This window comes from Canis lupus, chromosome 26 (assembly GCF_003254725.2).
Source record: "Canis lupus dingo isolate Sandy chromosome 26, ASM325472v2, whole genome shotgun sequence".
NCBI lineage: Eukaryota > Metazoa > Chordata > Mammalia > Carnivora > Canidae > Canis > Canis lupus.
The window spans coordinates 5,254,974-5,282,786 of NC_064268.1; the positions used below are offsets into that span (position 1 = coordinate 5,254,974).

General features: G+C 46.6%; 1 protein-coding gene across 2 annotated transcripts; it reads right to left on the reverse strand.

Annotated features, from left to right (window-relative positions):
• Positions 1-26: 26 nt before the first annotated feature.
• LOC112676436 (BRI3 binding protein) lies at positions 27-27,813 on the reverse strand. Of its 2 annotated transcripts, XM_049101719.1 has the most exons (4): positions 27,517-27,813; positions 15,499-15,601; positions 5,346-5,429; positions 27-4,942 (listed from the first exon to the last, which is right to left on the reverse strand). In XM_049101719.1, exons 1-4 carry the CDS (start codon positions 27,736-27,738, stop codon positions 4,521-4,523), a joined length of 831 nt encoding a protein of 276 aa, XP_048957676.1. In that variant the 5' UTR covers positions 27,739-27,813; the 3' UTR covers positions 27-4,520. The 2 variants fall into 2 exon arrangements, with proteins under 2 accessions (XP_048957676.1, XP_025329386.1); XM_025473601.3 differs by lacking the exon at positions 5,346-5,429 and having other exon boundaries at positions 27,517-27,810.

Genomic DNA, 27,813 nt, shown 5'->3' on the forward strand with positions numbered 1-27,813 from the left:
ATATTTAGGAAGTCCATACAACAAAATTACAATAAACATTTATTAAGCTGTAATTTTCACAATATTTTCATTCTGTTCTGAAATCGGTCTACAAATATCTCTACAGAACACTAAAGCCAGTGATTTAATAAATAGGAGGAATGTATGTATCATTTTGCAAATAAAATAAGCCTTATACATTTATGTTTATATTTGATATTCGTAGAATCAGCTTCCCAAGGCTTATGGAACTAAAGTGTGCACACACCACACAGACACACACACACACACGCACACCACCATATTCAAATTAAATGGATTTATATTAAGTGTGAAATCAAATGCTATAGAAAATTTATAAACAGATACACAAAATATGAACTGAATCATGAATACACTGTTGATAAGGGACACCATACTTCACAAATATGATTTCCAGTTAAGAGGGGAAATAATTGCTTCGCTGGATTTTAAGTGAGCGCTAATCACCGTCACCATCACAAGAAATCAATTTAATTACACGGTATCCAGAGATTTAACACACATGCGAATATTAAAGCTGACACTATAACAAAACCTTAAAATCTGCAAAAAGACATTAGAACATATGGTTTATAACACCATTAGCTGCCACCCAAAGGTTTTCAGTAGACAATGCAAATGACAATCAGCTTTTAATACCACCACAATGGAAAGACTGGTCCTGGTGTATCTCCTGCAAATCAGGGAATCATTGAGGAGCAAAGCACAGAATCAGTACTCTGAACAAAGTTTGTTTAACCCAGATACTGTACATCATATTAGTGGTTGTCCAATGCTAATTTTAAGGGTGCTATGTTAGAACCTGTAAAAAATATATAATTCTATTATTCACTATTCACAAGTGAGGAGTAAAAGTTCAATTACTCAAATGACCATAAGCAAAATTTGCAGAATGGAGATATATATATATATATATTTTTTTTTTTTTTTTTAAGTTGGGGAGGGGGGGATGACATCATAGGACCTTAGGAATTCCTTTTTACCTGAGCCAGCTGGATGGCCAGAGCTGGCTTTTGGGTTAAGTCAGACAATTCAAACCCCATCAGGGAGGAGTTACCAGGTATCAATCATCTAGAGCTTCTTAAGAAGTAGCAGGAAGCATAGAAATGAAGCAGTTCAGGATTGCTACTAGAGACAGGTTGTGTTAACTATGTTTTCGATTCTGCACTGGCTATGTGACCTGTCATTCCTAACCTCTCCATATGGCTGCTGAATCAGAGACAGATTAGCAACCAAAGTGGTTCACAGCTTCCCCATGAGCCAGCCCTCAGGGGTGTGCAATGTCATATTATAATCCTCCCAACCACCGACTCCGACCTGCATGTTTGCACTTGGCACCCAGTGGGGAATGTTTGAACCTGGTCACCTCCCACCATCCCAAAGTTATTAAGCACAGACCCCCTCTCCGCTTCCTGACCCTGCATGTGACAGGCTTTGGGGGATCCTGTGTGGCATGCTATGCCCATTGGCTTTAGGGAACTGTGTTAAAAACCTTCTTTCAATGCTATTAGCCTTCCTGGGCCATCACCCAGTTACCTTCATAAGGACCCTGGCACAATTCACCAGACCAGCTTTCGAGAAATTCTATTGCCGCATTTTGTTACCAGAAGTGAAATGGAGTATCACTGAAACAATGATGCCCAAAACCCCCAGATGGCAGATGATGCCGATCCTGATTGGTATGGGAAGTGTACTTATGGAAGGCTGATGTGCCACTGGAGCACCTCTGCTAGCATGTCAGAGAAGAGGTCATTCTCAATAGACTCCAGAGGATCCACACAAGTCCAGGAGTTAGAGATAGCTGGTCCTTTCTCTTTTCTGTTTTTGGTGTTTGTTGTGACACAGAGGCACCGGGAAATAAACACTGATCAACTTTAAGATATCTAGAGAATGGAGTGGTAATTATAACCCATTCACAGTAGTCCTTGTCAGGATTTTTTTACATCACATTGAATGAAGTGTTGCACTAATATATTCTACAGCCTGGGAGACATAAAAAGAAGGATTTCTCTTCCAGGTATGAGATATGATACAAAAATACATTTTTTCCATGTACAAAAGAGAGGAAAAAGATGGGAGCCCGGGGAGATGCCAAGTACCCCAACAAGCTTCTGTAGAAGGGAGAAAGAAAAAAAAATCCCAAACTATTTGGGGTTAAGAATGCCCAAACAAAAATCAGACTTAAAAAAAAAAAAAATCAGACTTATGTGTTAAAGAGCTAGAGTTATTCAGATCTAACATCTACGATTCCTACCGGAATGTCAAAGAATGCTCTGCCCTGAAGTGCTATTCCTATTTAACTGAAGGTTCCTTCATTGAAAATAAAGCTGTCTTCCACGTGAGCGTATCGGCCTGTAAGACTGGCCTCAGAGCCCACACTGCGATGTCTAGCTGCTGCCCGAGGTCTCAACGCACCAGTACCGAGGGGCACGTGCCTCCCTGGATTTCCTGGAAGTCCAAAAGGTTTTCCTGTCTAGATCTCAACACAGCACGGTGCCCTTCAGGCCTCGCATGGGAAGGTGGCAGGGAGAACGGAGTGGAGATTCTATCCAGACCAGTGATGGTTTAGGGACTTGAAAGCTTTGTGCACAGAATGCCAATACTCCCCTGGCCAGCATAAGCAAAGCAATGCCCAACACACAAGAGCCAAATGCACAAAAGGAAGGAGGGCAAGGATGGCCTCCCTGGAGTTAATTTTTATACCCTGTGCTAAAATAGATTTCTCTGGAAGTATCTAAATGGCCAAACTGGAACAGCTTCGATCCAGAAACCATGGGTTCTGATGCCCCCGGATGAAGATCTGCCCGAGCTAACCCCGGACAACAGGTATGCGTTTCAGGAAGTGAACTGAATGTGGCAGAGTTTGAGTTCCGTTATGTGCACCTTAAAAATAGAAGTTTCATAAGCATCCTTAAAAAACATCTGCTCCTGTTTTCCAGATATTTGCAACCGAAAATAAAACTTCACAGAAATGCCGTACAAGAGCTGGCAGAGAGCTGGGTTGTCTCCAGAATGGTACGTGGACCGTCGGGTCTTGGTTCCGGCCAATCTGAGGGGGGTCTCTGCAAACCTGCAGTACAGGGGCTCCGTGAATGAACTCCCCCCTCACTCCCCAGGGCAGGGGAGGGCAGGGAAGGATCCTGGAGGCAGTCAAACCCCCCGCGGCCTTGGAAGCTGCGATCTGCCAAAGCCTGAGCAAGTTCCTAGTGCTAACTGACAGGCCTGGGGGTGGGGGGCGAGGCCAGGGCATCTCCCTCCACCCCTGAGCCAGCTGGCAAGGTGCCCCTGCGGAGGCCCCCCCATGGCTGTCTGCCCAGTGAAGTCCCTCTCTGCCCCTGGGCACCACCTAAAATGAAGGCAGACTTCAGACGGAAAGCACCTAACACATGTATCGTAAAAATTTCAGGAAAGATAATTCGGATCTTCTCCAAGGTGTGTGTCTTGCTGCTTGTTGTTCCTGAGAATGCCTTATAAGCAGCAATAGACTTGGAAATGTTATTAGCTGCTACAGTTTGTTTTCCTTCCATGGTCCTGAGACAACCCAAACCACAATGAAACAAACCAAAACCCTTGAGAGCAGACCTGTCCTCTGCAGGTCTAGCCGGGCAGACAGTGACTGTGGGATGTCACCCAGACTCCTGACCAAGGGAGTGGTGGTGCTCACCCACATGGCTCTCAGCATTAGACCCCAAAGACGTGTCTTGCCTGGTCCTTGAGTTTTCCTTTACAAAATGTGGAGGTTAAAATCTATCAAGGTTCAGAAGGGGGGAAAAAATCCTGAATAATCTCAGGTTTTCTAGAAATAATAATCTCTTCTTTTAGAAATATGGTTGACGGGGGCGGTGGGGGGGTTGGCTGGGGTCAACAAGACCCAAAAGATGTTTAGTTTCATCCTGGACCCCAACTGCCCACACCCGGAAATGAAAACATCCATCAGCTAAGTCACCATTAATCAAAAATAACAAAGAACGAAGCTCATGGTTTTGGAACATGAGAATAACACATATAGACCTCACCCGCCAATCCCTATGCTGTGAACACACAAACGCTAGCATTGGAACTTTGGGTATAAAGTGTCCAATTAGCACATTCTCCCCCTAGGTGTAAAGTTTTATTAAACTTGACTCGACCTGCCTTTATTAAAAAACCTTACAAAAGATGTATTTCAGTGCTTGAAAAAATTAACTTTAGGCTCTATGCACAGATAAACTCTGACTGTACAGCGAATATGGTTATATCCTTTGTTTAAAAAATATTTTTTTTTCCACCACTAATGACACTTTGTGGGTAGTTAGTTCTACACAAACGATCCTGTCATTCCTCTGGGAACGTGTCCTAAGGGTTGACTTGTGGCCGGAAAGACCCTCACGGAGCGCCACTGTCCTGCTCGGGAATGTTTATTGAGATTGTTTGGGGTTTGGTGTTCTTTTCTTCCGTCTTCTCTTCTGTCTTCTGAGAGAGGGCGCTGGTGTGAGGGGACCCGGCCGGCTGGCTGATTGTCACTTGCCGTTGGCGCGGTCGAGACTCTCCAGCACTTTGTTGAGGCGGATGTTGAGCAGTCTGACCTGACTCTCCAGATGCTCCAGCTTCTCCTCCACGCTGGGGCCACTGGGGCTGCTGCGCCAGTAGAAGCCCATGGGCCCGGTCATGAAGTAGATGGCCACCACGAAGCACAGGGGCAGGACTGCATTCTCCGGTTCCCCCTCATATTTGTGCAGGACATACACGCAGGACATGGAGAACAGGATGACCCGGGCGACCCAGAAGAAGCGGCCAAATACCACGTGCAGGAGGCTGAAGGTGAAGCCCAGTGTCAGGGACAAGAACCAGTAGGCCAGGAGGACGACGCCGACCAGCAGGAGGGCACGGGCTGGGCTGTTGGCCACTGAGGCTGGGCTAAAATACTGCGATAGGCTCGACACTGCAGAACAGAAAAGGAGGACAGTGGCTGGTCATGGGGATGCCAGGGATTTCTCTCCACGTGGGGCCTGGCAGCTCGGCTCTTTGCTGGTCTTTGCAGTAAGGAACCAGAAACAGCTGCCTTGTGACCCCTCACACTAAGCCCTGGGAGAAGACTACCTGCCAGATCCTGAATTTAAAACACCTTTCCTGGCAGGGCAGAGCTTACAGACTGTCCTACGATTTCCTTCCTTCTCGTCTTCTGGAGTCACAAAGGCCCAATTTTAGCCTGGGTACGTGGCTGCCTGGGATGAAGGCATCTCTAGCCTCCCTGGTAGCTACAAAACTAAGCTTTGGTCGAGGAGGAGGTGTTCTCTGGTGGCCTCAAGGGGTTTCCCTAAAAGTAGCAAGAATGCGCCCTTTACCTCCTCTTCTTCTGCCTGCTGGAATGTGGAAGCGATGGCAGGAGTGGGACCAGCTGTCTTGGGCCATAAGGAAAGGGAAGTCACCTATTGGGAAGCAATAAGATGGAAGGTGCCTCGGTCCTAAGGACAACGTGCTGCAAAGCCACCTACCTGCCTAACCACCTACCTGTGAACTTTCACAAAGAAATAAACTTCCATCTTGTTTAAGCTGCTGATAATTTGGATCTCTTACTCACAGTCAAACCTAATCATACATGAAGTTCCATCTTAAGCATGCAGTGAAATGAATGAGTTGCATCTTCTGTGTGCCCGACTTAAGAAAATTTTCAAACAGAAAAGTTAAAAGGATAGTAAAATAAAACTCCTATTGCAACCACCTAGGTTTAACAGTTGTTAACATTTTACTATATTTTATCATATACTTTTTTTTTAACTGAGCAATTTGAAAGATGCAAAAGATCATACTTCAGCATACATATTTTTCCAGTTTTATTGAGCTATAACTGACATAAAGCACTGTATAAGCTCAAGGTATAGAGCACAACTTATTAGATACATTGTGAAATTATCACCATAAATTATTACAATAAATTTAATTAACATCCATCACTTCATATAGATACAAAAAAAAAAAGAAAGAAAAAAGTTTTCTTGCCCCAAGAACTCTTAGGATCTACTACTCTCTTAATAACTTTCAAATATACCATATCATATAGTGTATTACATCCCTGGTACTTATTTATCTTACAACTAAGAATTTTTACCTTTTGACCACCTCATTCCAATTCCCCCACCCACTACCTCCTACCTCTGACCACAAATCTGATCTCTTTTTTATGAGTTTTTTTTTTAAGATTCCACATATAAGTGAATCATTTGGTATTTGTCTTTATCTGACTTCTTTCATTTTTTTTAAAAAAGTTTTATTTATTCATGAGAGACACACACACACACATAGAGAGAGGTAGAGACACAGGCAGAGGGAGAAGCAGGCTGCATGCAGGGAGCCCAACATGGGACTCAATCCGGGTCCCCAGGATCAGGCCCTGGGCTGAAGGTAGCACTAAACCGCTGAGCCACCTGGGCTGCCTGAGTTTCTTGCTATGGAGTTGTAGGAGTTCTTCACATATTTTGGATATTAACCTCTTAACGGATATATGGTTTGCAAATATTTTTTCCCATTCCATGGATACTTTTCATTTTGTTGACTGTTTCTTCTGCCATGTAGAAGTTTCTCAGTTTGATATGGTCTCACTTGTGTACTTTTGCTTTTGGTGTCAAATCCAAAAACATCGCCACAATGATGTCAAAGAGCTTACTTCCTGTTTTCTTCTAGGAGTTTTATGGTTTCTGGTCTTACATTTAAGTCTTTAATACATTTTGAGTTAATTTTTGTGAGGGGTGTAGCATAAGGATCTAATTTCATTCTTTCACACGTGAATATCCAGTTTTTCGGCACCATCTATTGAAGACATTGTCTTTTTTCTACTGAGTATTCTTGGCTCCCTTGTCAAATGCTAGTTGGCCGTATATACATGGGTTTATTTCTGTGCTCTCAATTCTCTTCCATTGGTCTCTGTGTCTGTTTTTATGCCAGCAGTATACTGCTTTGATTATTATAGCTTTATTTTTAATTTATTTTTTAAAGATTTTATTTATTCATTCATGAGAGACAGAGAGAGAGAGAGAGGCAGAGACACAGGCAGAGGGAGAAGCAGGCTCCATGCAGGGAGCCCGACGTGGGACTCGATCCCAGGTCTCCAGGATCACGACCTGGGTGGAAGGTGGTGCTAAACCGCTGTCCCTGATTATTATAGCTTTTTATACAACTTGGAATCTGGTCTACTTTGTTCTTCCTTATTCAGGATCTTTTGTGAATCTTAGGATCTTTTTTCTACATCTGCAAAACAAAAAAGCCATTGGAATCTTGATAGGAACTGCACTGAATGTGCAAATGACTTTGGGTAAATAATGGACATTTTACCAATATTAATTCTTTCAATCCATGAACATGGGATAATTTTCCATTTATTTGTGTTATCTTCATCGGTGTCTTGCAATTTTCAGAGTGGAGATCTCTCGCTTCCTCGGTTAAGTTATTCCTAGGTATTTTATTGTTTTCGATGCTACTGTAAATGGGATAATTTAATTTCTTTTTTTAGATCATTCATTGTTAGTGTATAAAAGTACTGCTGATTTTTGTAGGTGAATTTTGCACCCCACGACTTTACTGAATTCACTGATCAGCTCTAACAGATTCTTGGTATAGTCTTTAGGATTTTCTATAGATAAAATCATGCCGTCTATAAATAGAGACAATGTTACTTCTTCCTATCCAAATCTGATGACTTTTGTGTTTAAGAATTAATGTTCTCCTCAAAACCACGATACCATGATCATAACTAAGAATACTGAATTCCCTATCATTCATCTCCCCAATCCACACCCCTCCCACTGAGATCCGATCATGGTTCATATACGGCCATGCTGCGTTCGCCTTCTTTAATCTGGAGGAGTCCTGTGACAATGACTTCCTGAAGACTAGCTTTCAAGGTGAGTTTTCTTGCAGAAAGCCCCATATCCTGGAATGGCCTGTCTCCTCATAGCGCTGTTTACTTTTACCGCCTTAGGGAGGCTCTATCCTAAGTACCTTTAACGTTCACCCCAAGTTCTCAAACTCAAGTGTGTGCATCAGCCTCCCCTGGAGGGCCTGTGGACACACACAGCTGGCCCCCACCCCCAGGCCATGGGATTTCATAGGTCCAGGGTGAGCCCAGGACTCTGCAGTTCTGACAGGTTCTGGGGTCTGCTGCGGCTGCTGCTGATGATCAGAGGGCCTCGCTGTGAGACCTACTGGCTGATGCATAATCCACTCCATGCATGAGGAGAAGGTGGGACATGAGGATCTGGAGTGAGCATGAGATGGGAAGACTTGAACTTTTTTGAGGCATTAAATGTATCCACAGCCGACTGTCTCCCATCCTCCTAGCACCCCATGCAGTCTGCTGCCTCCAATATGATCAGATTGTTGTGCATCAACTAGCTGGCCACTTCACTAGGCCCAATCACGTATACTAAAACCTTGTCCACGCCAAAGGCACAGGGTCCACCCAGCACTCACTCCCTAAATGCCAGGGCGCTGCACTCCTTCATGGTGCCTTCCAGAGGCATCAGGAGCATCTGACTGACTGTAGCTTTGACTTTGAAGCTTTTGCACTTAATCCCAGCAAACGATGAGACAAACCAACTGTTTTGGTCTCAGGGCTCCAAGATTTTGTTTCGATGCGTTCTATCTATTTATATCTATCACAGTAGAAAGAAAAGCTAATTTCCAACAAATTCTTTTTTTTTGAAACACTGATCCATTTTTCTTAACTTTTATTTATTAAGTGATCTCTACTCCTAGTGGGCTCAAACTCACAACCCCAACAATAAGAGTCAAATGCTTGGGACGCCTGGGTGGCTCAGTGGTTTAGCACCTGCCTTTGGCTCAGGTGGTGATTCTGGGGTCCTGGTATCGAGTACTGCATCAGGTTCCCTGCAGGGAGCCTGCTTCTCCCTCTGCCTGTGTCTCTGCCTCTCTCTGTGTGTCTCTCATGAATAAAATCTTAAAAAAAAAGAAAAATAGAATTTCATTGGGGGCACCTGGGTGGCTCAATTAAGTGTCTGACTGTTTGACTCTTGATCTCAGCTCAGAGATCTTAGGGTGGTGAGTTCAAGCCCCATGATGGGCTCCATGCTAGGCATGGAGGCTACTTAAAAGAATAAAATAAGGGACACCTGAGTGGCTCAGCGGTTGAGCATCTGCCTTTGGCCTGGGGGTGTGTGGTCCTATGGTCCTGTAATCAGGTCCCACATCAGGCTCCCTGCATGGAGCCTGCTTCTCCCTCTGCCTGTGTCTGTGTCTCTCATGAATAAATAAATAAAATCTTTAAAAATATATAAGAAATAAAAAATAAAATAAAAAGAACTTCATTATGATTTTGTACTTAGATATACCTACATTTTAAGGTTAATTTTTCCTAAACTTTTTTTTTTATTAAGTATCCTTAATTTTTCAGGAGTTTGAGGTTTACAGAAAAATTAAGTGAAAAGTATAAATTCATTTTTAAATATTCTTAATTTGTTTGAAAATAATAACAAACCCATTATATGTTAACACAAATAATATATTTTTCATGAAAAATAACTGCTTTCCAAAACAAAACCCCTCACAACGAAAACAGTGGAGATATTTTGTGTTTTTACAAAAATCTCTGTGATATCTGCTTTGTGAAGAGGGCTGGTTCTTCAGATCTGGTTTTGAATCCGCAGAAATCAGATGCCAGCCACAAAACATGCGCCACAGGTGTGATTTAAATATTTCTAGTAGCCACATTAAAAAAAGAGCAAAAAAGAAACATCGATGTTAAGATATTTAGCCCAATGTATTTAACTATTATCAACATGGAATTGATATAAAAAACTATGGAAGCGTGCCTTGAATGCCTGGCCTTGCAGATACCCATGAAGAGCCCCAGGGAACCCCTCCAGGGTTCCTCAGAGCATACTTTGAGAACTACTGGACTAGCCTTAATAACCAAAGCCATGTAACATGTACTGCCATGTTATCAAGGAGCTAAGTTAGGTGACCAGAGGGTACAAGGACCCCCAGGGGGATTTCCAGGTGGGGAGAGAGAATGTTAACACAGGTATGACTCTAATAACTGCATTTCTATGCAGCAAGGGTGGTAAGAAGCAACCTGCCTCCCCTGGAGACTCTCAAAATCCTAAATAGGACACGAGCAACTCTGATGTCCTGCCTGTATCCACTTCCTGGGGCTGCCACAACGAAGTACCACTGGTTGAGTGGCTTAAACAACAGGATCATATTCTCACATGGTCTGGAAGGCACAGCGTGAGGTCAAGGTGTCAACAGGGTGGTGCCTTCTGAGGTCAGGAGGGAGAATCCATCCCAAGCTTCCTCCCAGCTTCTGGGGTGTGTGGGAAATCCCTGGCTTTCTTGACTCCTGGAAGCATCCTCCTGATCTCTGCCTTCATCTTCACGTGGTCTTCTCCCTGTGGTTTCCTGGGTCAAGGATCCTCTCCATGTGAGGCTGCCAACTATCCTGGATAAGGGGCCCACCCCCATCCAGAGCCCAGGGAGAGCTGGCTCTGTGCAGCTGGATGTAGATGTCCCTCAACATAGAGAATCGAGATTGGGTGGGTCCCAGAAGTGCACAACGACGACTTAATTTTGGAGCAGAGCCCCTTCGTGAGCCATGGAGTGTTTACAAGGCCAGGCACTATGCTAACTGCTGGGCACAAATCATCATCTGGTCCTCACGACACGCTGATGATACGTAGCATTTCCCATGTGGGGACTCAGGCACAGGGCATGATTTGCCCCGGGTCCCACAGCTAGACAAGGGCAGGCTGGGAATGCAAGGAGTCGGGAGCCATCCACTCCCCACACTATCCTGTGTGGTCATAGCACATTTGGTAAGTGGCTCCCCAAGACCTCAGAGAAAGTAAACAGCTTGATGAAGGCTCAGGACTTAAAAAAAAAAAAAAAAAAGGACTTAAATGCATCCTTCTGACTCCTGGACAAAGGCACCACTTCCCAGGAAGAGTGTCTTGAGCCACCAGACCCAAAGCGGGACTAAAGCCACGGTGTCCATTATGGTAGCCACTGGCCACAGAGTACTTGAAACGTGGCAAGTCTGAATGGAGGTGTGCTGTGTCATACACAGGCTGGATTTCAAAAGCTTAATACCCCCAAAATGCAAGCCATCTCATTAATAATTTTTCATATTGATCACAAGTTGAAAGGACAATATTTTTAATCTATTGGGTTAACTAAAATACTTTATTAAATTAATGTTTTTTTTACTTTTTTAATGTGGCAACTAGAACGTGTAACATCATCTGGCATTCTATTTCCACTGGCTGCTCGGGCTAGGGAGGCTCCATTTTAACCAGTACCCTGAAAATTCTGGAGTGGGAAGTTACAGGATTGTGCTCATGGAAACATTTTGCAACAGAATGTCCAACTTTGGAATACAGTGTCCTGCCTTTTGCACACTCAAACTTCTAATCCTAAAAAGCAAATCCCAAAGGCCTTTGGATGTTTTGAAGCTTATGTGCTAAATACGAGGAGAAAACAGGACATGGAAGGGAGTTCTTTCACCTCTGGAATGTGCTAGTTGCCCTCGCCCTGAACACCAGCATTTGGGGCCTCTGTGGAATGATGCTGTTCTGATCCTCTCCAGGGTAACCAGGAGGCTGTCACTACTCTAGCTTTCCACTCCAAGTTGCATGCAACTTCACGCAATCAGGCTTGCTTCTCCTGGGCCCATTGGTGGGGGATGGAAATACCTAGAGTTTAACAATCTGGGCAGGGGGTGAATACGGAGTCCAAGCAGGATTGCATGCAGTTGCTGTATCTGTGTTATGTGTTGACTCAGCTGGACTCCCACGGGGGGTCCTCAGCAGCCCCAGGAGGCTGCAGGTGGCATAGCATCTTGTCAAAGGGTGGTGCCGCTGCCTTGGATTCTTTGCCTGAGTGGTAAGGTGGCCTGAGCTGATCTAAGGCCTCCTACAGGTTGAACTCAGTGATTCAAGGCTGGAGACCGGTTCCCAGGGGCTGAAGGGGACGACACCAGTTGTGAACCAGGGAGACCCACCTATGGGGCCCGGTCTCCACTCCATAAGGTGGGAGTGTCAAAGGTGGCCAGGAGGGTTCTGGGAGACTCTGCACATGGCAGGGCTGTACTGGTTTCCCACAGCTGCTATAACAAATGACCAGATGTGGTACCTTTTTTTTTTTTTTTAAGATTTTATTTATTCATGAGAGACACACAGAGAGAGGCAGAGACACAGGCAGAGGGAGAAGCAGGCTCCATGCAGGGAGCCCAACATGGAACTCGATCCTGGGTCTCCAGGATCACGCCATGGGCTGAAGGCGGCGCTAAACCGCTAAGCCACCTGGGCTGCCCCCCAGATGTGGTACCTTAAAGCCATAGGAATGTACTGTCTCGCTGGCTGGGGCCAGAATTCTGAATTCAAGGTGTGGGCAGGGCTGTGATCCCTGAGCACTCTATAGGGGGTCCCTCTTTCTCTTCCAGCTCCTGAGGGCTCTGGGCATCCTTGGCTTGTAGCCGTACCTCTCTGGTTTCTGCCAGGTCCGGCTCCTCTCTGTGTGTTTCTCTCTGTGTAAAAATTTCCCTCCTCTTATAAGGACACCAGACATTGGATGTAGGACCCACCCTAATCCAAGATGACTTCATCTTAACTTGATCACATCTGCAAGGACTCTATTCCCAAATAAGTTCAAATTCACAGGTACTGGAGCTTCTGGGGTGCTTTTGGGGGGACACAAATGAATTCATACCAGCAGCAAAGTAGTGGGGAGATGGGCAATAAACGCGCGTGCGCGCGCACACACACACACACACACACACACACACACATCCTCACGCACGCGCAGGACCTTACAGCCGATATGGGATGGTGGGTGTGAGAACAGATGGGCTTCCTGTACACAGGGTAGTCAGGATGCGCCCCTTGGAGGAGGTGTCATGTACCAGAGAGCTGGGGATGGGAAAGACCCAAGCAGGCAAAGGGCTGAGGGTGCTCTCGGGCAGGGAAACCTAAAGGAGCCAAGGGCTCTGAGAACAGATGTGTCTGAGAACAGGCTGGAGGCTAAGGGCTGGGTAGGGAGGCTGGGAAGATCCCTGGGGCTGACGGTTCTCAGCAGGAGCCCTGTGCGGATTCCAAGTGCAACAGGAGTCACTGGGAAGTTTTAAAGTGAATGACTTGCCTGGACTAATGTTTGTTTGTTTGTTTGTTTTAAAGATTTTATTTATTCATGAGAAGGGCAGAGACACAGGCAGAGGGAGAAGCAGGCTCCCTGTAGGGGGGGAGCCCAATGTGGGACTCGATCCCAGTCATGGGATCATGACCTGAGCCAAAGGTAGACGCTCAACTGCTGAGTCACTTAGGCACCTAATTTTTTTTTTAATCTTTTCAATCACTCTAAGCAGCACAAGTAGTAATAAAAACAAAAATCACCCTTGCTGACTGGTTGAGAAGGAATGACAGGGGCCCAGAGAGGACACCGTGTTAGGTGTGCAGGAAGGGTTAACATGGCAGGTCTGAGGCTGCTCTCTAGAAAGGTGTGTGGGTAAGACGGACTCTTGGCTGGCATTTGGGAACTTGGATTTCTGAAGTGTCATATGGTGATTTATATACAATAATAAGTATATATATTTGGTCTCTATCCCCATTCCTGGCACAGAGCTCCTAAGACCTCCGGAGTTTTATAAAGGACGAGAGCAGGAAAGGAGTCTTGATAATTCATAAGTCTCTTTGAGCCACACCTGAGCATATTCTAATGTGGTGACTTTTGGAAAAGCCCTAAGGATGGGGCTGGGGGCTGGGAGAGCCACCCGTGAGTAGAGGGCTGGGATTTCTGTCCTATCCCCTGTCCTCCATGGAACATAGACTGGTTAGAGGTTGAGTAAATCACTGAGAGCCAAGGACTTAACCAATCATATCGGTGTAACAGAGCCCCCATAAAAACCTGACAGGACAGGTTTGGGGAGCTTCCAGGCTGGGGAGCTCAGAGAACATTAAGGCTCTGTGCCGCTTCCCACGGACCTCGCCCTGCACATCTCTTCCATCTGCTATTCTGGCTTACATCCCTCCATAATAAACTGGTAACCTAGTAAAGAAATGGGTTTCTGGAATTCTGTGAGCCACTCTAGCAATGGGTGATTAATATCAAACCCAAGCAAGGGGGCATGGGAACCCCCAATCTAGAGCCAGTGGGTAAGAAGCACAGGTGGGTTTGCGACTGGCATCGGGAAGAGGGAGGGGCAGTCTTATGGGATGAGCCCTTGCCTTGTGGGTTTGCTCTGACACTATCTCCAGATAGATGGGGTCAGATTCAGTTAAATTTGTGGGACACCCAGTCAGTGTCCAAAGAGAATGAGTTTATTGCTTAGTGGTGTGGAAAAAACACACGTATAGTGGGAAGTTCCCTCCATTCCCTGTCAAGGGGGGACTCCCTGTGCCTGGACTGCTTGCACAAATAATGTAGTTTATGCTGACCACCTGCTTTCCTGTGGGGAGTTGGGAATTTTGGGTGGTGCCAGGCAGAAGGTGCCTAACTAAGCAGCCCCTAAAAACACTCTGGGTGCTGGGCCTCTGATGGGCTTCCCTAGTAGACGACACCTGTCATCACAAATGGTTGCTAGAGGAATTAGAGTGTCTTTTCCCCTTTGTTGATGGTGATTTGTGTCCTTGCACTATAATAAATCACAGCCATGAGCATGACCACAATGCTGAGTCCCGAGTCCTCCCAGTGGTTCACTGAACCTGGGGCTGGTCTTGGGGACCTCAACACAGGCTCCTGCAGACTTGTTGGCAACAGAGGTGGCAGCCTGGACCAGGGCCATGTCCTTGAATTCAGCAGATCCAGCGGCAACCTCCTGATTCCTGGGGCAGAACAGCAGCTCCCCCGGCAGGCCAGTTCAGCAGTGTTCTGGGGGCCACACACCACTCCTTCAGCCCTTCTGATAACTCTGTGAATGCCCCAAGCTCTTTATTAAATCCCTTTCTGGGGGCGCCTGGGTGGTGTAGTCAGTGAAACATCTGTCTTTGGCTCAGGTCACGATCCTAGGGTCCTGGGATGGAGCCCCGTGTTGGGCTCCCTGCTCAGCAGGGAGCCTGCTTCTCCCTCTCCCTCTGCCGCTCCCCCTGCTCATGCTCTCACTCGCTGTCTCTGTTGCTATACCCATCTCTCTCAATAAACAAATACAATATAAAAATAATAAATAAATAGATAATTCCCTTTCTGCCTAAATAACTGTCATAGTTTGTGATGGATCCTGACAACCCAGAAGCCGCACCTCTGATCTATGTAGTTTGCCTGGGGGCAGACGAGTCAGCACTACCCACATGTACCTTACCCTAAATAGCTTCTGTGAATCTCAGTTTGGATGGGCCATTTCTTTATGCAACTGTTACAACAAAAAATGTTAATTTGTGCCTGACTGCCCCCTCCAAAGGGTCCCCTGTGCCACCCACTGCAGATACTGCGTGCACACTTTGAGAACCACTAGAATAAAACAGTGCCTTTAATGAGTGCCCCACCACCACCACCACATACCGTCAAGTCCAAGAACATCCAAGAGCTCCATCCAAACTTTCCACAGGGTTTCGACAAACATATCCACCCCCAGCACGAACCTCTCAGTCAGCCTGGTCAGGAACTGCAGAAACAAGAGTATGGTCACTATATCGACTCGGACAACGCCCCATCTCCTAGTCTAGCCAGGCCTGCTGGTTTACATGTTGATGGGAAAACAGAGCCAGCCGGTGATGGAGGCTGCACCAGGAGCAGCCGAGTTAGCCCTGGCACCGAAGTGAGCTCGGCAGGCCAGAGCTGGGTGAAATCTGGTCTAGCCTCCTCCTCTACAGGCCGAGTGGCACACCTATGGGAGATAGGAGGGCCCCACAAAGCTGTTTTGCTCCACCTCTGCTTTCTCCTAGAACCCTCCCGCTCATGTCAAGGTTAAGATCTCCACTTTTCTCTGACTCATTTCTCATTTTTTATCACTGGTAGATTCCATCCTTACCCCATTTCTCCGAGAGCTTGGGTACTGCCATGAGGAACAAGGACAAAGATGATGGTGGTTCTCACACGTGAGTGGCGTCACATCTCCTGGGCATGTGGAAGCGCTAGAGACCCAAGTCCCACCCAGCTTTAAGAGCCCGGACCCTCAGAGGGCTTCGTGAGTTCTCCAGGTGATTCTGAAGGACCACCGACTAGAGGAATAGGAATCTGAGGTGCAGTCTCATTCACTTATTTTTTTTTAATAATATTCGAAAAAAAATAAGTAATATTTGGTACTTACGGTACCATGGTATAAAACTCAAAGCTGTGAATGGGAATTCAGTGAAAAGTTAGGATCCCATCTCACTCCCCATGATGCAAATCTCCTTCTGGAGGCATTGTTGTCACCACTCACCCCTCGGGCCTCCCTTAGATGCGTGGAGTGAGTAATGATAGACAAATGTTCTCGCCATGAGCAGCAGCGAATGTGCAGTTCTGCAGTTTTTCTCATGTGACATGGTCTTGGTGATTACTCAAGCTCAGACTGTATGGAGGTGCCTCATTCTCCTTTCAGATGTTTAAGCAATCCCCTACCCATGGACATGTAGGCTGCTCCCACCTGTGCTATTACAGCAAATGGGAGTGACAACACAGCGAGGCCCTAGACTTGGGTTCTTGGACTCATATATGGGCAATAAATGCTTCAGGGTAACCTGGCTACAGCTATTTGAATCCGCCTTCGTGGCTGGATCACTGCCCCAGGACAGGGGAAGGGGGCAGGGTTGAAACAGCATCTAGGAGAAAAAGGACTCTAATAACCTCCTCCATCCCCCTGTTCTACGGCTTGGCTGAAAGCCCATGTAGCTGGGAGTTCAAGTACCTGGGTTCAAGTTCCAGCTCTGGCTCTTACTGCTAACCATGTAGTCATGGATGTGTATGTGTGCATGGTACATAGATGCATACATCCAATATGTCCCAGAGCTCCAGCTAAGAGATCCATGTACTTGTATCTACCCCATCTGGTTTTATGGACATTAAGTGGGATATTCATGGGAGGTGGCTTGAGCACCTGGTAAATGGTCAAAATTCCTACTGACATCCTACATTCTCACAGAGCATTGACCCCAACATGTCCTACAAGGAATCATCCTTTCCTCCTTAGGTAATTGCCCTAAAGGTATTTGTACATGTAAAGACCATGAGGCCATCAGCTGACTGACAATGAACAAAGGCTGGTCTGTCCATACAATGGGATGTTATTTGGCTATAAAATGGAAGGAAGGTTCACATCAGCGAACCTTGAAAATACGACGAAAATACGACGCTAAGGGAATGAAGCTGGAATCAAGAGACCATATAGCGTACAATTCCATTTGTATGAAATGTCCAGATGAGCCAAAGCCATAGAGATGGAAAGTAGACCAGCAGCTGCCAGGGGCTAAAAGGTACAGGATTTCTTCTACATGTAACGAAACATCCTAACATTGATGTAGTGATGAGTGAACAACTCTGAACAGACTAACGAAGGCTGAATGGTACACTTCAGGTGGATAAACTGCATGGTACAGGAATTATACCTCATAAAGCTATTTTAAAATGGAAGGGTAAAAAAAAGGAAAAAAAAAGGAAAAAAAAAAAAAAAAGGAAGAGCTGGGATTTAAAGAAAAAAACAGGGCACCTGGCTGGCTCAGTCGGTGGAACACGTGACTCATGATTTCAGGGTCCTGGGTTTGAGCCCCACAATGGGGGTGGAGCCTACTTAAAAAAAATAAAAACAAATAAAACCCCACACAAACAAAAAGACCACGTGGAGAATGTAAAAGAAAGCACATGTGTCACAGAAAAGAGGGCAGCTGCCCCTCTCATTGGTGGAGGGAGGAGGCAGGATGCATCTTCACCCAGGTAGAAGGCATATTGGTAATAGTTCAATTAAAACTCCTTTTTAGGGATCCCTGGGTGGCGCAGCGGTTTGGCGCCTGCCTTTGGCCCAGGGCGCGATCCTGGAGACCCGGGATCGAATCCCACGTCGGGCTCTCGGTGCATGGAGCCTGCTTCTCCCTCTGCCTGTGTCTCTGCCTCTCTCTCTCTCTCTCTCTGTGTGACTACCATAAATAAATAAAAATTAAAAAAAAAATTTAAAAAAAAAAAAAAAAAAAAAAACTCCTTTTTAGGGGATCCCTGGGTGGCGCAGCTGTTTGGCGCCTGCCTTTGGCCCAGGGCGCGATCCTGGAGACCCGGGATCGAATCCCACATCGGGCTCCCGGTGCATAAAGCCTGCTTCTGTCTCTGCCTCTCTCTCTCTCTCTCTCTCTCTATCATTAAAAAAAAAAAAAAAAAAAAAACTCCTTTTAAGGGCAGCCCCAGTGGCCCAGCAGTTTAGCGCCACCTTTAGCCTGGGGTGTGACCCTGGAGACCCAGGATCGAGTCCCATGTCGGGCTCCCTGCATGGAGCCTGCTTCTCCCTCTGCCTGTGTCTCTGCCTCTCTCTTTCTCTCTGTGTCTGTCGTGAATAAATAAATAAAATCTTTAAAAAAAAACTTATTAAAAACTCCTTTTTAGGGGCACCTGGCTTAGTCGGCTAAGCATCCAATTCTTGGTTTTGGCTCAAGTTATGATCTCAGGATTGTGAGATTGAGCCCCACATCAGTCTCCTCGCTCAGCAGGGAATCTATTTGGAATTCTCTCTGTCTTCCTCCCCCCACTTTCCCCTAAAAGAACCCTCCTTTTTTAAAAAAGAGCTTTACTGGCATATTATCTACATACCATTAAGGTCATGTTTTCACAGTGTCCAAGTTGATAGTCTTTAGAATAGTCACAAAGTTACAAAGTTATACAACCATCACCACAATCTAATTTTAGAACATGGTCATCCCCTCCAAAGAAACCTGTTAGCAGTCACCTCCTCCCAATCCCTCCTCCCCAACCTAGGCAACGGCTAATCTGCTTGTCTCTATGGATTTGCCTTTCCTGGACTTTTCCATACAAACAGAATCAGACCATACATGATCTCTTGCGTCTGGCTTCTTTCACTCATAATGACATTTCCCCTGTTGTACCAGGAATCAGTAGTTCATTCCTTTAACCGCCACGTAGCATTCCACTTTACAGATATACCCTGTTTTGTTCATCCTAACGCACAAAGTATGTATGATTTGTACATGTTGGTTTGCAATTGCATAGCAGTTTTTTTTTTTAATTTATTTATTTATGATAGTCACAGAGAGAGAGAGAGAGAGAGGCAGAGACACAGGCAGAGGGAGAAGCAGGCTCCATGCACCGGGAGCCTGACGTGGGATTCGATCCTGGGTCTCCAGGATCGCGCCCTGGGCCAAAGGCAGGCGCCAAACCGCTGCGCCACCCAGGGATCCCTGCATACCAGTTTTTATAATGTGTTCAAACGGAGGTAAAAGGAAGGGCATTATGCTTTTCTAGGAGAGAGCATTGGGCCTTTGAGATGGCACCAGCTCCCCCAGAAAGGGTGTGAGGAAGCAGCTGTTTTGGAAGGAAGAGATACCAGTGCTTATGCTATGAAACTCTCTGTGCCTCAGTTTTGTCAGCTGTCAACTGGGTCCAAGACAGGATTGGACATTCGGACCTGTAAAGGCCTCCACACGGGGCCGGCACACACCAGAGGCACAGGCGTTGGAGCTGCTAAGGACACTTCTGTCACAGCACTTACTCACACAGGTTCTCCAGGTAGGTGCTTGGAGCCCTGCCATCCTTAGGAAATCCTCATGCCCAAGCATGACTGGTATTGCTCAGAAGGAAGAACAGGCCCATCCTGAAAATGAGCCAGGGCCGGATAGGTTGGAAACAGGGAAGGGCCCACCATTGGTCTTTTAACCATGCACTTGGCCAATTTGCTCTCACCCTGTGGGCTAGCCTGTCGCTTTACCTCCTGCTCCAGCAATGCAGGAGACTTTGGCCCACCTCACCTGGCAAAGATATGGGAGCCCTGAGGAGGATGAACTGTGCTCTCCCCAAAATCCCTCTGTTGAAGCCCTAATCCCCAGGACTTCAGAATGTGACTGGATTTAATGATAGAGCCTTCAGAGGGTAAGTAAAGTAAAACAGGGTCACTAGAATGGGCCCTAACTCAATGGGACCTTATAAGAAGAGGACACACACAGAGGGACAGCCACGAGAGGACATGGGGGGGAGGGGGGCACACAGCCATCTGCACACCAAGGATAGAGGCCTTGGAAGAAACAACTGCGCCAACACTGTGGTCTCCATTTCTAGTAAATTCCTATTGTTTAGGGTGGACAGTATGTGGTCCTGTTAGGGTAGCCGGAGCCACTACCAGGGGGGTTACACCACAGCCTCGAGTCTGGAGCAATGCTCCCACTGCCTGCCCAGTATGGATGCAGACTCGGCCCCAGAATGAGGGCCTGGCTTGTCCACCGCAGAAGCTGCTGTGGATGCAAGAGCAGCGGGAGAGGGAAGAGCCCTTCAACCTAAGGCAACTTGAATCAGGCTGAGAGCCTGTGCCCTTGACGTGTCTCCCCCATGAACCTCACAGTTACAGTCTCATCAAGAGAAAAACAACAGAGCCATGGCAGCTGACAGGCATCCTACAGGACCCCTGGCCTAGGGTTGGTCATTACAGAATATTGCCATGAACTGTGAGTTCTGTGGTCCTGATTTTTGCAAACTTTTTGTTTGTTAAAGATACAGACTAACATAGTTAACGTGTCTTGTATTACTTTAAAATATTATTAAAGGTTAAAAATTGATTTTTGAAGAGGGGATACATGTAACAAGAATGACAGAAAGTTAAAAAACAGAAGTTGTGGGTGATGGGTGTGGGGTTCATTGCAGGATCCTTTCTCCCTTTGGGCAGGCTGCACAACGTTCAGGATGAAAAGGTCAAACAAGGAAGACTCAGGTGAACAGACTCAGGAGGCCTGCGGCTGTCACCGTGGGAGGGACAAAATTACTCAAGCTGGGATTTCATTATCCTCCTCTTGAAGCAGAGAGGCCTGGACACCCACCTCTGTCTAGATGGTGTGCTACATCCCAATCTTGCCTCCCGCCCCACCCCCGCCCTCGCCCCATCACCTCCTGGCTCATGCAAACTAGCTCCAAGGAAAATCAGCAAATGTGTCCTGATGAGCAAGTCAGAGAAGTTTCTGTAGTTTTGAGTTTGCCCTAGCATGTGAAGAACACACCAGATGCAAAGACTGCAAGAACGAAAAATCCTGGGACATATGCACAGATCACAAGTGAATCACAAAAGGGAAAGTCACCCTGACGCTAAGCAAGTACACAAGACCTCTTCGGTACAGTTCTTGCCAGATAGGTATGTATGCACTCAATCTAGCCACCGGGGAACAGACAATACATACTGCGGGACACTTCAAGAAAAACTGGTCTAGGGGCACCTGGCTGGCTCGGTTGGTGGAACATGCAACTCTTGATCTTGAGGTTATGAGTTCAAGCCCCATGTTGGTTGTATAGAGCACTTAAAAATAAAATCCTTAAGGGATGCCTAGGTGGCTCAGCAGTTAAGCATGTCTGCCTTCAGCTCAGAGTATGATCCTGGAGTCCCGAGATCGAGTCCCACATCGTGCTCCCTGCAGGGAGCCTACTTCTCCCTCTGCCTGTGTCTCTGCCCTCTCTCTCTCTCTCTCTCTCTCTCTCTCTCTCTCTCGGGGTCTCTCATGAATAAATAAATAGGATCTTAAAAAATAAAATAAAATCTTTAAAAGAGGAAAAAGAGTGGTCTGTCAAGACCAGGTGAGATAGCATTTCAGCTTTACTCCAATGGCTATAATCAAAGACAATGACAAAGTGTTTACAAGAGAAACAGGTATCCTCATACACTGCTGGTGAGAATCTAAATGGTGCATCTGTACAGTGGTTGCTTGAATGTCAGTTACCGTGTGACCCAGCAATTCCACTCCTAGGCATATACCCCAAGTGTTGAAAACATATGTTTGGTTTGTGTAAACCTGTATGTGAATGTTTACAGTAGCATTGTTCATAGTAGCCAAAAAGTGGAACCAACCCAATATCCAACAACTGATGAATAAATAAAAGGTCATATGAAGAGCTGAGCTTCTGACACATGCTACACCATGGATGAATCCTGAAAAAAGCCAGCCACACTGTGTGATTCCCTTTGTATGAAATGTCCAGAATAGGCAAGTCTGTGGAGACAGAATGGAGATCTGGGGTTGTCTAGGGATGGGGGAAGGGGAATGACTGCTAATGGGTACAGATTTTCTTTCTAGTGTGAAGAGGATATTCTAAAAATTGATTGTGGTGATAGCTGCACAGCTCTTTGAATATACTCAAAGCCACTGAACTTTCCATGACCGAACTGTATGGTATCTGAATTATAGCCCCATAGAGCTGTTACCAAAACAAGGGGGAAAAAAGGCAATTGGTCTGTGCTATTCAAAAATGGCAATGTCAGAAAAGCTCTCCACACCCCCTACAAAAAAAAAAAAAAAATGTGAGGTCACCTTGACAAACTAGAGGACATTGAGGAGACATGAAAACCAAATGCAGTGAGCAATGCCTGACTGCAAATTAGATTTTTTGGAAAGCTCTAAAGGAAATGTGACTACAAACTGATGAGGTTTTATTGTACTAAATGTAAGGGTTTTTTCCTGGGGGGAAGACAATGGTATTATGGTTCGGTAGGAGAAAGTGTCGTGAGGTTTGCACCTCACTTTCAAATGTTCCTGTGAAGAAAAAAACATGCCTGTGTGTGTGTGTGTGTGTGTGTGTGTGATGTGTGCATGCACATGCGTGGTACGTGTAAAAAAGAGAAAAACAAGGACCTAGGGTGCAGACCCTTTGACTCAGCCATCCCATCTCTAACAATCTGCAGATGAACTTGTCTATATGCACACAGAAAAATCTCTAGATAAAGACCTTTATTGCAGCCGGGTTTGGAGGAGCAAAAGACGGAAAGCTAACAAAATATCAACCACCAGGGGTGGGTTAAATTATGGTATATCCTGATCAATAGTTTGCTTTTTGCAGCCCTCAAAAAAGAAGGAAGCAAAGCTGTAATGTACCAATAGGATCTGGTCTCCAAAATTTATTAATTAAAAAAGAAGGAGGAGGAGAAGAAAAGGAAGAGTGGAACAGCATGCATAATGAAAAACAAACAGAAAACCTATGAAGAGGCAGGATCTATCTGTATGCTCAGAATAATCTGGCTGCTCTAGGAAGGAGAATAGAGATGGGATCCGAGGTGGCAAGCGAATTTCTTCTTTTATCACTTTTGAGCTATTTGAAATGGGATTCCATGCAATTGTGGCCTTATTTTTATTTTTTTTATTTTTTAATAAAATAATTTTTATTGGTGTTCAATTTACCAACATACAGAATAACACCCAGTGCTTGTGGCCTTATTTTAAAAAAAAAAAAAAAAAAAAAAAAAAACACCACCACCACCATAAATGTTAAGCTTCTTAAATAACGACAACAACAACAACTAAAAACACCAGATCTCAGCTTAGGATTCAGATGCTCCCACGGCATGGGTCCAGCTATATTTTTTCCCCTGTGCTCCCCAAGATCCACATCCCTATGCAGCCAGCCTGTGAACTGGGCCCCAACCTTGTCCTAGCCCTTTCCTTCCCTGCCAACCCATCTTCCCAGACCCAACTCACGCCCCTTCCTCCACCCCCTACCCAATGCCTCCAGGCAGGGCACTGGACCCCCTTCTCTTGGCTCCCCCCAAGGTCTTTCTTGTATCACTGTTGAGCCTGCTTTGTTAAACCCTAGGTCCTGTGTGACATAGCTGTCTCCCTCTGTCCCTTGCTCACTGTCACAGCCCTACAACTGACCTCCCTGGCCCACACACACTAAATCCACTCCCACCACAGGACCTTTGCTCATGCTGTTCCCTCTGCCTGGAACACTCTTGTCGCTCTACTTCCTTCTCATTCAGCTCACTTTCCTGGCCACTCTATTCCAGTTATTTCCAATTCTGCAGAGGTTACCAGTGTGGGCACTCCCAGCCCTCTCGCACTGCTTAGCTGGACGGTGGGAGGGAAGGCCAAGAGATTCATTCGACCTTTCAATGCCTTGCTCTCCTCGTCCATAAAAAAGGGAAGATAATAACAGAGCTTCTCTCTTAGAATGGTACAGCCCATTAAGCTTAAACAAAGATTCTTCTTCATTATTATTGCATCATCTTCTCTTATTTCTTTTTTTTTTTTCTTTAATGGCACTTATCACTCTGATATAATCTTGTTTTATGTATCTGACTTATTTATTGCCTGTCCCATGAAAGGTCCTCAAGAGGGGACATTTTGTCTGGCTTCTGCTCATATAGTAGGTGCCTAAGAAATTTTTAAAAATTGTTATAAAATACACATGCATAAAATTAACCATTTTAAAGTATACAATTCAGTGACATTTAGTACACTCACACTGTTGTGCAATCATTACCTCTAGCTAGTTCCAGAACATTTTCATTGCCCCTGTCAACTAAGCAGTCATGCCCTATCTCCCCACCACTTCCGCCCTTTAGCAACTATTTTATCTAATTTCAGTTTCTATGGATTTGCTTGTTCTGGATATTTCATATAAATGGAATCATGCAACGTGTGACCTTTTGTGTCTGGCTTCTTTCATTTGATTTTCAAGTTTAATCTGAGTGCTTCATTCCTTTTTATGGCTGGATAGTATTCCCTGCTTGCACAGACCACAGTTAATCCATTCATCAGTTGATAAACATTTGGGTTATTTCCACTTTTTGTCTAATGAGTAAAGTGCAGCAATGAACACTCATGCACAAGTTGCTTAATAACTTTTAAAAAATAAATGAGTATATCACTCTCCTACCAGATGAAACTGCTTCTTATATAAATATCTTCCACCACTTACTAAAGGCTTATTCAGTACCCAGTATTGTACAACCTGACTAATTGCATTTAACCCTCCAATTTATCTCTGTACAAATGAGACAGAGAGGTCAAACAACTGGCCCAAGATCACTGAACTAGTAATTCCAGCCCTCGTCTGTTGGACAGCAAGCCCCATGCTCCAAACCAGAACATCACGGGTTTATTTTAGACACGGCCTAGATTAGAATATGGGGTGTTTCTTTAAACACCCTCAAACTTCACAACCTACCATGCCGGTCTGGCTCCAATTAGTAACCCCAGGCATGCTTAAAACTACAGTTGCCAGCAGACCCAGTTTTTGTTTAAAAGTAACAAAACAGGGAACCCTGGGTGGCGCAGCGGTTTAGCGCCTGCCTTTGGCCAGGGCGTGATCCTGGAGACCCGGGATCGAATCCCACGTTGGCCTCCTGGTGCACATGGAGCCTGCTTCTCCCTCTGCCTATGTCTCTGCCTCTCTCTCTCTCTCTGTGACTATCATAAATAAATAAAAAATTAAAAAAAAAAATTAACAAAACAATCTCCCCCAGGCCTGGCCAGTCTGGGCTACACTTGGCAGGAAATGTCAGGTCAGCCCCTAGATGCTACATTGATGGGGGGATCCAGAAAGGGTCATGAGGCAGGAAGATTTATGAAGTACCAGTGTGGACTCTAGGCCCACATTCCCTGGGTTCCATTCCGGGCATTGTCACTCACCTTGACTTGAAGTCACTCATGTCACCACTCTGTGCCTTAGTTTCCCTACCCACAAAATGAACACATTAACAGTACCTATCATAGGGTTGTTCTAAGGATGAGTTCAGTTGCTCTATCTACAGAAGCACTTAACACATTTCAAGTAAATAACAAATTTGTACTATCCCTATTGAAGGCACAAACCCTGCTTCAGCCCAGAAAGAATTCTGACCCTGAGATTCTCAGATTCCTTGCCAGAATAGAGCTGTCTTACTGATATCAAACCAGAGGTTAGGCCCTCAAGTATCATTTTGTATTTCATTTCCATAGACCTTAGACTCTCACATAGGACCATCCCCTGACACGAGTTGCCCGTGCTTACACCTGCACGAGTCAGACTTTCTTTTTGCTCTAAAACAAAAGATTTTTGCCTTCAAGTCATTCAAGAACAACAGCATGAGGTAAGTGTAGATTCACCTTGCTCATACCCTTCATGCCCAGGCAGACTGGATGAGAATCTTTTTGCCCTCAAGTGTTGGGTCATGCTTTCTCCCCCCTTGGCCACCTACAAAGCCATCTTTTCCCAGTAGAACCCGAACCTCCACAAGAAGTGTCTGTATACCCATAGGAGAGGGTGGTCAGAAATGACAGCTATCCTACTATTTCCTACTATCATTTCACCAATTAAGATTATCCAACCAATCTGATTTGGGTTTTAATTTTTTCCTCCTCCATCTCGAGCACCAGGAAAAAAAACTTTTTTTTTTTTTTTTTTTTTAAACCCTGAAAGTCCTTCCAGCAGGGCTAAGCAATGTGGATCTGTGCTTTGGCCAGGCTGTAGCTGATACTGATCTCGCCATTACTCTGGGCCAGGAAGGCACCAACGATTCAGAATCACCACTTCAAAACGAAGGGGATATTATCATCAGCCCCTTTTAAAGGATAAAGAAACTGAGGCTCAAAGAAATGAAGCCATTAGTGCAAAGCCAGCCAGCCAGCCAGTTTGTAAGCAGCAGAGCCAGATTTTGAGTTCCCAAACCTCAGGGCTAGCTTACAGCAAAGAAATTAACAGGAGGCACAGCAAGAGCTGTACTGAGGGAACCACATTACCACATGCAACTGCCCCTCATTCACTTCCTCTTTCTCGGGGAACCTGGCTCCACGTGAAGCCCCGACCTACCGACCTACCAGGCTCCAGAGGGTAGAGCAGGGTGCAGGGTGAGGTTCCCGCGCTCCTCCCGAGCGCTCTACACACAGGGATCTGCAGGCTGCTAAAAGCTCCAAAGTAAAAATGCTCCAATCAAGGGGCGGCACACAGTAGGAGCTCAGTTGGGTTATCGGGCCAGGTTGCAAAAGCAACAGAGCCGACTGCACTACTCCCCTTTCTTTTCTTGTAAAGTGAAAAGAAAAGAAAAGAAAAGAAAAGAAAAGAAAAGAAAAGAAAAGAAAAGAAAAGAAAAGAAAAGAAGAAAGAAATGAAAGGCCTAAATATCTTCAAAGCAGAAGGAGGAGGGCCTCAGGTGCTCCGGGGAAGTGGGTCTGCGCGAGGCTAGCCGAAGCGCGGGGCTGCTGGGGAGAGCGCAGGGCGCCCCCTGGGCAACCCGCGCGCCGCCTGGCTCACAGTAGGTGTTCATTCAAAGGCGCTGAATGAATGAATGAGAGGCGCGGCCGCCGTCAGCGTCGCCCAGGGGGCCTCCCCGGCCACGCGGAGCCAGGGGGCAAGGTCCGAGGACGAGCGCCTGGCGCCGAGCGGAGGGCGCCCCGGGCCACGCGCGCCCGCCGCGCGCCGGCCCCGGCCCCGGCGGCCAGTCCCGACCCCGGCCGGGCGTGGGCGCGGGCGCGGGGTGGGCGCGGGCGCGGCGCGGGCGCGGAGGGGTGCGCGGCGCGCGGCAGCCCCGGGGGCGCAGGCCGGCCTCCCCCTCCCCGCCGCCCCGGAGGCCGCGCCCCGCACAGGCCCGCCTCGCTGCCCGGCGCCAGGTGCGCGGGGCCGGGGCAAGGTGACCGCAGGCTCGAGCCCGGAGCCCACCTTCTGAGCGGCGCGCACGTTGTCCTCGCCGAACAGGCTGCTGACGCTCTGCGAGAAGGTGTTGACCGTGCGGCGGTAGCTGTTCTTCTCGGCGCCGCCGCGGCCCCGCGCCCCCTGCGCGCCCGGGGCCAGCAGCCCGAGCAGCAGCAGCAGCAGCAGCGGCGGCGGCGGCCGCGGGAGCCGGGCCCGGGCCCGGAGCCCGCCCGAGGCGCGCGCGCCCATCCTGGGGCCGGCGGGAAGCGGTGGCGGAGCGGGGCTGAGGGCCGCACCCGGGACGCGGCGGCTCGGCGGGGACCG